This window comes from Phyllostomus hastatus, unplaced genomic scaffold (assembly GCF_019186645.2).
Source record: "Phyllostomus hastatus isolate PE091 unplaced genomic scaffold, TTU_PhHast_1.1 phas_contig_148, whole genome shotgun sequence".
NCBI lineage: Eukaryota > Metazoa > Chordata > Mammalia > Chiroptera > Phyllostomidae > Phyllostomus > Phyllostomus hastatus.
In genome coordinates, this window is record NW_025333607.1 from 14,048,030 (window position 1) to 14,058,356 (window position 10,327).

The window sequence follows — 10,327 nt, forward strand, 5'->3', positions numbered from 1 at the left end:
TCAGAATGAACATTTTCTATACCTTTTGATCACAATGTGTGAACCACCATCTGGGAAGCGGTTATCGCTGAGTGACAAGGTTATTTGGGAACTGCTGGGAGACCGCGAATGATCCTCGTTCGGCAAACGCACAGGAAGAGATTCAAACACAAGGGGCTAAGGCCAAAGGTGGTTAGATTTACAAAACCCCTAGAGTATTTATTGTTGTTACTTTCATAATCCTCGTCATCAGAGCCTGGACATCTCTGCCCTCCGCACCGCCCTCCAACCCCCAGTCCGAGGCTGGGCAACAATCCCGCGTCCTGCGCGAAGGAGAGGAGGCTGCAGGTCCCAGGTGGCCGACGCAGATCCTCTGCAACTTTCGAGAGCCGCGGAAGATTTGGGCCTTGCTGGCGCCCTCCCTGCCTGGCTGCTCGAAAGGCGACTTCCAAGCACAGAAATGACAGGACAGACAGCTGGACGGAGACCTTGAACTACACTGCAAGCCTGGACTCTGAGATTGTCCCAAACCTAAACTCCAAAATTTGTTCGAAAGCTGGTATGTGCCCCAAATCCGAGTGAAGCAGAAGGGCGAAGGGGCAGCGCCGGGGTGCCCTTTTCCGATCCCCATCAACAACCTTCGGCAGGGGATCCGCCCACCGAGCCTGGAGCACCTCTGACCCCGCACAGCACCCAGCCGGGTTCCCCGCAGCTGGGCCGGAAAGTGCTCGGAGGCAGTGTGGGAACCCCAGGGCACGCAGCGCAGCGCCCCATCGCCCCTCGGAGCCGGGTGGCCGAGGGTAGCGGACACCAGGTAATGCCCCGGGGAGGACGGAGGACACCTCCAACCTCCAAAGCCCCGCATCAGTCGGCCAAGAAAAAATAAAATGCCGGCAACAAGTGGGAGGTGCAGCCCCCCGCGGTCAGGGCCTGCCGGCCAGGGCATCCACAGAGCCTCCGTGCACAAACGCAGGGACCCGGGGCTTGCTGCCCCCCCTCCCCCTGCCCGCTTCCCGGCGCCCCGCCCTCCCGCCTAGGCTGCGACTCCCCCCGGCCCGGCCCGCATGTGGGCTGCCGACCTGCCGCCCCCGCGTGGCCCCGGCCCGGGTCGCCGCCCGTCACCCTGGCACTCACTGCTGCAATCAGCGTCGGCGCAGAGTTTGTGCTCGGAGAAGCGCCGGTCCATGTCAGGCTTCTGATGGCCCGGTACCTGCCAGGGCATCCCAAGCAGAAGCAGCCACAAGGGCAGCCCCGGCGCCGCAGCCATGTTGTGGTCACCGCGGGGAGCCGGTGACGCGGAGGACGAGGCCGGTGCTGGCGCCAGCGGGCGGGGCCAAGGGCGGAGCTCCGAGGGCCGTGGAGCGCGCAGCCAAGGGGCGGCGCCTGGGGACGGTTGGAGAGGTTCCCGTCCCACACGTCAGCACCCGCTGTGGGAGAAGAGGAAGGGGTTTGGGCGATGAAGACCCCTGCTCCATCCTTCTCACCCCCCACCCGCACCCCCGCCCGTCTGGACTCTGCGACCTTAGACCCCTAACCTCGCACCAACCTCCTCTTGGTGGGATGATGCGAGTTTTTCGCAGCCTCCCATTTCTGGTCGGCACCCCCCATTCTTGGTTTGGTACCTTTTTATCCCAACTATGAAATCCCACCCACGGTTTGCCACTGTTAGTCCGCGTTTCCAGGCTCCCGGACACGCCTTTGCCTAGGAAGGGAGAGTGGGAGTGGAACGGTCCATTGTGATGTCAGCTCCAGCGGGTGGCCGGCTGGGTCTTTTTAGGGGCCCTGGGAGACAGAGGTGGGCAACGAGTGGGTGCCCATGCTGAGAGCTCAGATACTCTGGGCTCTGTCCACAAGGGAAGAAGTAATTGAATCCAATGCAAATGTGTTGCGCTTCCATCTAATGCCACCGTCTCATGCCGGGCACCAGGGCCGTGTGCAGGAGTATTAGGTCAAAGATAAGACAGCTGGTCCTTGTCGAAGGAAGCCCGCAATGTAGTGGAAACCAACTGCCATAAGAACGACTGGCGACTCAATGTCAGAGCAGGACAAAGCCAGCCAATGGCAGCTAAAATTTATCAAGTCTTTCTTCAGGAACGCGTGTTATTCTAAGGTCTTTGTAACTATCAGTTCATTTAGTCTTCAAAACTATAGTACCTGACCATAGTAGATCCTACTGCTACGTGTCTTCATTTCCGAGATAAGCACATTGAGGCATTCAAACCCTAGTGGGTGATGAAGCTAAGGTTCACGTTCATGTAGAACCCTCCCTGTTAATCACAACTCTTTCAAGCCCCCATCAAGCAACGTGCAATTTCTGTTTTGTTTTGTTTTTTTGTCTGACCTAGGGGAAGCAAAATCTTGTTTAAGCAACAGTAAAACTGAATTATTTGCAAATGCAACGTACAGAAGTGCCACAGGCCTGCGGGTCAGTTCGGGGAGGAGGGGCTCCGATGCTCTGGCCCAGGGCGGAGCATTTTATGTTCATCTGCGGCCCAGGCCTGCTCGTGGCAGGTCCGTGCAGGCTGTTCATCAACCTGGAACACCAGTCAAACCATCGGCGGTTTTCCCGAACTACTGGACCCTTTAAAAGAAGAGAGTGTGGTTGGTCCATGCAGTCCATGATGCGGAATAACGGAAAAGGTGGGACCGTCTCACAGGTGTTCACACTTGTTTGTCGGTAGGAGCTACGAGACATTCCATTGGTCCAGAGTCGGCCCCATGCCATCTGGAGAGAAGGCACCACAGACAATGCACCATGGATTTAAGCCGTGGTGCCCTCTGGAGCACTTTGTTTTTCTTCTACGTGCTTGTTTGCTTTAGATTCTTAGGTGCAGCTATCAGGCATCTCTAACGTAACATGTTAAAAACTAAACTCTTTGTTTTTCTCTCTCGAACCCTGCTCTGTTCACCTTTCCTGTCTGCAAATATAATGGCATTTTAATCCCTATCTTCCAGGTGCTCAAGCCAAAAATTTACAAACTATTACCGACACCTGTTCCTCTCACACCCCAGGCCCAGTCCATCTGACAACCTTGTACACTCTCTATTTTCATAACTTTATTGAGGCTGATTGACATACACTAAACTGCATATATTTAAAGTGTGCAGTCTGACAGGTTTGGGCATATGCATACACCCATGAGACTATCTCCAAGGTCAAGATGATTGACATGCCCTAAAAGAGTCCTCGAGCCCCTGTGTAATTCCCTCCTCTCCACTCCTGCCTGTCCACTCCTGCCTCCATTGCTATGGATGGATTTGTAATTCGAAAATTTGAAATAAATGGAATCGTACAGTGCGTACTATTTCTCAGAGTCCTCCCACCCCGCATGAGCATTTGGAACACGTCCGGAGCCTGACCACTGCTCACCAGCTCCCGCGCTCACGCCGCAGGCAAGCCACATCTCTCACCCAGAAGATCGCAACAGCCTCCTCCCTGTCCTTCCCGCTTCTGTCCTCGCCTTCCGGAAAGCTTGTTAAGAGTCATAAACCAGGTAGACCCTAGCAAAGGTCATAGTTAAAAACGAAAACGCTGTGATTGGTTATAATATAGAGTCAGAAAAACAACAAACACCTATGTCTTAACGCAGTCAGGTCAGCCTGCACAGTTTCACTTCCTGCTGGGCATCCTGAGATCTTCCTTTCCTCTCTCCCTCCAGGTTTCTGGCTTTTGTGCTAGTGTCATCCTGGGTGGTCCATGACTAGGGGATGATGGGTCCACCTTTTACACCTGTGCCCAAGCAGCCTAAGTCTTGGCTCCACCCCTGAGGGTGGAGAATGACTCTGGGTCCTCGTCATATTCTTTAGAGAGGAAACTCCTAAAAGATCAACAAATCTCTCTTGCTAAGCACAATTATCTCTCTTAGTATGAGTGGGGGGATGGGAAGAATCAAGAACCCGGCCACATAATAAATGCTAAAATGTGTTTTGGTACAAATTCTAAACACTAAATAGTTCAAATGTTGCGAACCACCCTGTCTGGTTTCAGAAGCTGTAAGCCCCCATGGCTAAGTAAAGGACCTTGGAACCATAAGCCACTAAGGAGACAAAGCTTATCTTCCTGGTAGGGGCGAGACCTCTGCCCCCTTTTCTTCACCCTGCTTGGCCCCAGGTGTATGACTGATTAGCCAATGACGGGTAAGATTCTTCAAGGGAGGGGTGACTTAAGACAGGCATGGTCACAATGGGGCCATCAGGGAAGGACTTGGGGGCTATAGAAAAAGGGGGTGATGGACCCTCACCCCTCGGCTGTGACATAGCCTGAGTCCTCATTCTGTCTGCAAGAAGTCTCCTAATCTCTTGGCTGCCTGACTTCCCCTGCCTGCTTTAAGCCTGAAACAATGTCAGAGGATGGGACAGCCCTGGGCAGGATCAGGCCTAAGAAAGAATGCATAAAATCCTGTGAAAACTGCTTTGCCCAGAATTGCTCAGTTTTCTGATAAGGGTCCAAGCATAAAATGAGTTTGTTTCCCAGTTGTATGGCCCTTTTGCTAGTGACCCTGACTCAGAATAAGCCCTCATAGTTCTTTGAATGTTATCTATTGTTTGATCATTACTGCCTGACAATGATTGATGAGCTTTACCTGTATTCTTATGCAAATTGAATCCAATAAAAGTCCATTGAGGCAGGCTCAAGGCCCTTCTCCTTTGAGAGATTGACTACCTTTCCTCCCCAAGCAGATCATGTCTTGGTAGAATTATTCTCATCTGTGGTAGATGGGGTGCAGTGAGGGGTCTGCTGGACAGAGCTCCCCCACATTCAAAGAAGGAGGAAAGTATATGAGACAGGGATAGGATTTGAGTTAGGTCTTGGTGAGTTAAGTAGGATTTAGATTCTTAAAAGAAAGGAAAGGGCAGGTGAAGAAAGCAGCATAAAACAAGAGAGAGCAGAAAGAAATGGTTAAAGGACAGTAAGGAGACCTAAAGAATAGTGGGAGGTGAGTTTGGGTGGCTGGGTAAGTCAGATTGTGAAAACCAATCGCATGAGTTCAGACTGAGTCGAGTCAAAGACAGAAAGCTAACAGAATGTAAGTAAAGAGATCACAAAACTAAAGTGAACTTTAAGCAGGTATCCTGTTCTGAAAGCCAAGGAGAATGCAGTTTTGTGTAAAGCATGGCCAGTGGGTTAAATCCTTCCCCACGATTAAAAGCCATGCCAAAGGGTATGTTCTACTGGGAGTGAGTCATATATAAGGCAAGGTCTTCTATCAGCATGTACTATTTGTCTAGCCTTGGCCAATGTCCCTATTTCTATTGTAGAAAGAAAGAAACTCAAACAACTGAAATTGCTGCTAATATATAGGCTTACGTGTAAGTATAAGTTCCTGTTTCCGGTTCTACCCAATTTACCTTGGCACTGTTTTCACAGAAATCAAATATTTGGTGCTTGGAGACAGATGCAGAGCAAATTCCAGGGCGGGGCCTACACAACTCAATTTCCGCAGGGGTAGACTGGCTTTACCCACCACTGCGTTCAGATATGAATTATTTCCTAACAGGACAAGAACAAAAGCAGGGAATGCAGTCAAAAGAATTAGGCTAGGCATCAGAAGCCTAATTGTGTGACCTCAGGCAAGTCATTGATTTCTCTGTGTCTCAGATCCCACATCTATACAATTGGGGCTAATGTTGACATGTCACAGTGTTTCTTTAGAAAGCAAGTAAGGTCACATATTAAAGGTTGCCCATTTATGTTGTTTAAAAAATTAAACAGCAACATATCTGGCTCTTAGCCAGCAGGGATGGTTGATGATGCAACAAGAGTCTCAGCAAACCGATGACTTTGTCACAGGGGGATATTTTTAGATCGTACCTGCCCTGGACCCTTCCTTTCTTACTAAAAGTTGGGGTGGCAAGCAACATCCTCCCAATCACAGCCCACCTGTTGACAAATCACACATCCAGACAAAGCAAAGCTTCTAAATCCACAACATTTTAATTGATATATTCAGTATAAAATCAGGAACAGAAATATAAATAGCATTATGAAGACTACTTAAATGTAGATATCAAGCAATTACGTACAGAAAAAGTAAGAGTTCCCTGTAAATATAAAAGCTCATTCCAATTTAAATCTGCATAGGATAGGAAATGGTATGGAATACATAAGAGGATGAATGAATGACATCAAACCAGAATGATTAAATAAAGGATCTAAATCTGATATTTCCCTATTTCTCACTGACTCTCTAGAACAATACTGTTCAATAGCAATAAAATGCCAGCTACAAATTTAAATTTTCTACAAGTCACATTAGAAAGATAAAACAAATCAGATGAAATTCATTTTAGTCCTACATTTTATTTAACCCAATATATAAAAAATATTACTATTTCAATTTGTAGTCATTATAACATTATTAATGAGACATTTTATGTTCTTTATTTTTTTGGAAATCTGGTGTGTGTTTTATACTTATAGCATATACCAATTCAGACTAGGCACATTTAAAGATAGCACAGCTCAAGAAAGCAAGGATTAGCCCTGGCTAGTGTGGCTCAGTGGGTTGATTGCGCCGGTTCGATTCCCAGTCAGGACACATGCCTGAATTGCAGGCTAAGTCCCCAGATGGGGGCATGCCAGAGGCAACTGATTGATGTATCTCTCACACTTTAATGTTACTCTCCCTCTCTTTCTCTCTCCCTTCCCCTCTCTCTAAAAGTAAATAAATAAAATCTTTTAAAAAATTAGGAGAGAAAATATCTTAAAAAAAAACCGCAAGGATTAAAACTTTACACCAGATCCATACCATATATTTGTAGATGTCTGCACATTATTTTGCATATACGTATTTTAGAGAAAGAAAGCTAAAAAATGTGTTTTAGAATTTAAAATATTTTTGGCAAGCCTGTTTTGGAAAGTCTGTGGAAGGAGAAAGGATGGTGGTTTTAGCAAAACCCCCACATTTTTTGTTTGTTTGTGATCAGAAATTGAAGTTATTGTTGGGATATCTGAGCGTTTCATTGCCATTTCAGATGAACCTGAAGCTCTTAATGAAAAGTATGAGCTACAATCATCATTACACTCTTAGTCACTAAATACTAGTCATGCTTTTATTCTTCACAATTATCTCACACACATTTAACTATTCTTGACAAACACAAAGAAACCGGGAATGACATTTAAATGGATAATAAAACAACATGAATGCATGTAGGAAAACACAGTCACAGTTAAGTAATAGACCAGAGCACGCTACTGATTTAGGCAAGTGTTTCTGGCTCTGCTGGCTCTTTAGGGGACTACATATCCTTCAGATCAACACAAGCTGAGATTATGCAACACCAACAGGTCTGCATTGTAAGCAATGTTACAAAAAATTCCTCCGGATGAAAGACGGCACACCTGATGGAAACTGAGACCCGGGGTTTTAGTTATCCTTTACTATGTCATAAATGTAGTGGTTTAAAACAATAATTTCTTATTATTTCTTCCTATTCTACGCCTTGGCTGGACTTCAGTGGGTGATTCTTCAGACCTGAGGGTTGTTGGCCAAGGTCACGTGTGTGGTGGCTGCTCCATTCGGCCGGCAGGACTGGCTGGGGCTGCAACGTCATTCATGTGTCTGGTGGCACAGACGTGGCGGCTGAAATGACTGGGATAGGCCTCTCTCTCTCCAGACGGTTTTCATTGTTCAGCAACCCAGCCCAGACTTCTTTACTTGCTGGCTGAATTCCTGGAGAATAAAAGAAGAAAATGCAAGGCTTCTTAAGGCCTACATGTAGAACTGGCATGGCATCACTGTTACCATGGTTTTCCATCAGAGCAAGTCAGAGGACCTGCCCAGATTCAAGGCACAGGGGTGGGAGGAACAGACCCTCCCTCTTAATGCGAGAAGCACCTTCCACACACAGGAATAGGAAGAATTGCTGGCAGCTGTTTTTGAAGATGAACTACTGGAAGGAAGGAAAGCACTGGAAATGGCAAAGCACAGGTCAATATAAAAGGCAATACATATATTTTTCTTCTCTTAATTTCTTTCAAGTACATATGACTGTTTAAAGCAAAATAATAATGAATGTAAATGTAACATATAAGACAAAGCACAGAAGGACTTGGGGTGGCAGTAAATGGGACTATCTGTGGCAAGGCCCCTTTATTTCAGTGAAGTGTCACAATTGGAACTTTAAGTGGTTGATAATTTAAGAATGCATATCGTAATTCCTAGAAACACCGCTAAACAGTCATGCAAAAAGATATAGCTAAAAGGCAACAGAAGAATTCAAATGGAATACTAAAACATTTGATTAACTCCCCAAATGGCATGAAGTGAAGACCAGAGGAACACAAAATAGTGGAACAAACTGGAAACAGTATCACAATGATAGAGGCAGTTTCAACACTATCCATTATTACAGTTGATATGAATTAATACAACACACCAATGAAAAGTAGAGATGGTCAGATTGGATTAAAAGCATAAAAGCAACTAACTCCTATTGACGAGGGAAGCACATAAAATAAAAACAGAGTTAGGCTGAAAGTAGAAAGATGGAAAAAGATATACCGTGCAAACTGTAAACTCAGAAGCTTCAATGACTATATTACTGCCTGGTGAATTTCACTTCGGGATGAAGCGTGTTATCAGAGACAAAAGAATAGTTCATAACAATACAGTGATGACTACATCAGGAAGACATAAGAACCGGAAATGTTTATGTGCTCAGTAACAAAACTTCAAACTGTGTGAAGGAAGAGCTAACAAAAGTAAAGGAAGAGACAAATCCACAAACACAATTTGCAATGGCAACACCCTTATCTCAGTAACTAACAGTATTATTCTATGAAAAATTGGTAATGATATAGAAGATCTGAACAAAACCGTTATGCACGTTAACCTCACTGATGTCATAGGACACACTGCTCAACAACCACAGAACATGTGTTCTTTTCCAGTACCCATGGAACATTTACCAAAACGTCCCTTATTCAGGGCAGTAAAATGAGTCTTTAAGTTAAAAAAAAATGTTGACACTTCACAAAGTTTGTTTTTTTGACCACAGCATAAATAGACTGGTAATCTGTAACAAGGCTGATGGAGGAAAAAAATGGAAGATGCAAATTTTGCATGTCCTGTTGCGGTTATCTACAGCGGTGTAACACACAACTCCAGAATCCCGCAGCTTGTCACCACTGTTTCCTTGCTCGCAGTTTTGTGAGTCAGGAATGTGCGCATAGTTCAGTGAGAATAGCTCTCCTCTCCTCCAAGTGTCGTGGTCTGGAGGTGACACTCATGCTGTGGTACAAGTGACTGATTTGAGCTGCGAGTTCTGAGAAGCTCCTCCTCTTGTGTGTAGAATGAAGATGCTGACTGTTGGCTCCACGTGGTCTCTTCCATGTGCTGTTGCATCTTCTCTCTCCACGTGGCCTTTCTCTGCAGCAGGATGGCCTGGACCTTTTAACATGGTGGCTCAGGGAGCCAAACGGGCAAAACAATGAAGCTGAGCCTTCGAGAATATGTGTTTTTTTTCCTCAAGTCTAAGTCAGGTGTATATAGTTGGATATTTTTCTCTGTGTTATGTGATCTGTTTTTGTTCCTTTTTAAATTTTATTTATTGATTTGAGAGAGAGAAACATTGATTGTGGCTCCACCCACTTACCCACCCACCAGCTGCTTCTGGTAGGTGCCCTGACCCTGGGTCAAACCTGAAACCCTGGCGCATTGGGAGGGCGCTCCAAGTAACTGGGCCAACCCAGGCAGGGTTGTGTTTGGTTTTATGCTTTCATTTTGCCACATTCCTTTTAAAATCTTGTTTGTATTATTAGCTGTGGTGTAACATAGACTATGTCTCTCCAGTCGTTTGGTTGTCTGAAGCATGTTCTTTATGAGATTGCAGGGAATGAGCGAAGGGTTTCATGGAAATAATATTCTCTAAAGAAGTCTCCAGCTTTAAAATATGTAGTAATTATATTGTTGTTCTTCAATGGAATTGTAAGGAAGTCCTTGTTCCTCAGCATGTTTTCTTCTACAACGGAGTCTAGAAAGCCTTCTGCATGCTTTGTTTTGTTTTATACTGTTTTTGTGGTGCTGTTTCTTTGTCTTATTTACGGCATTGGATGTGATATAGTATAGTCATTTTATTTTTACTCTCCTCACCTAGCACATTTTCTACCAAAATTGTACTGTGGGAAAGGGAAGGGGTAGGTAGGGCATACAAGTATAAAGATATTTGTTCTGAACTTACTCTCTTTTCCCTACTGTTATCTAGAGTTGTCTAAGAAATGTTACAGTAAATCAGAAATGTCTTCACCATTTTGGTGAGAGCATGAATTTCTCGCCATGTAAAATCAGTTCTGGGTTGGTTTGGGTGAAATTATACTTCATGGCAAGGGAAGAAATGTAGCCAT

General features: G+C 45.6%; 1 protein-coding gene and 1 long non-coding RNA gene across 3 annotated transcripts in view; one reads left to right on the plus strand and one right to left on the minus strand.

The window, feature by feature from the left end:
• The window catches only part of MIA3 (MIA SH3 domain ER export factor 3), a 38,635-nt gene extending 36,118 nt beyond the window's left edge, over window positions 1-2,517 (minus strand). For both annotated transcript variants that reach the window (XM_045818370.1, XM_045818362.1), the window contains exons 1-2: window positions 2,384-2,517; window positions 1,114-1,406 (exon numbers count right to left, since the gene is read on the minus strand). In XM_045818370.1, the coding sequence (XP_045674326.1) occupies window positions 1,114-1,246 (133 nt within the window). In that variant the 5' untranslated portion in view covers window positions 1,247-1,406; window positions 2,384-2,517. The remainder of the gene's footprint in view (window positions 1-1,113; window positions 1,407-2,383) is intronic.
• Window positions 681-3,277, plus strand: LOC123805734. The gene is made up of 2 exons (XR_006783361.1): window positions 681-793; window positions 2,325-3,277. It is a non-coding gene; the product is annotated as an uncharacterized LOC123805734 (long non-coding RNA).
• Window positions 3,278-10,327: the final 7,050 nt, after the last annotated feature.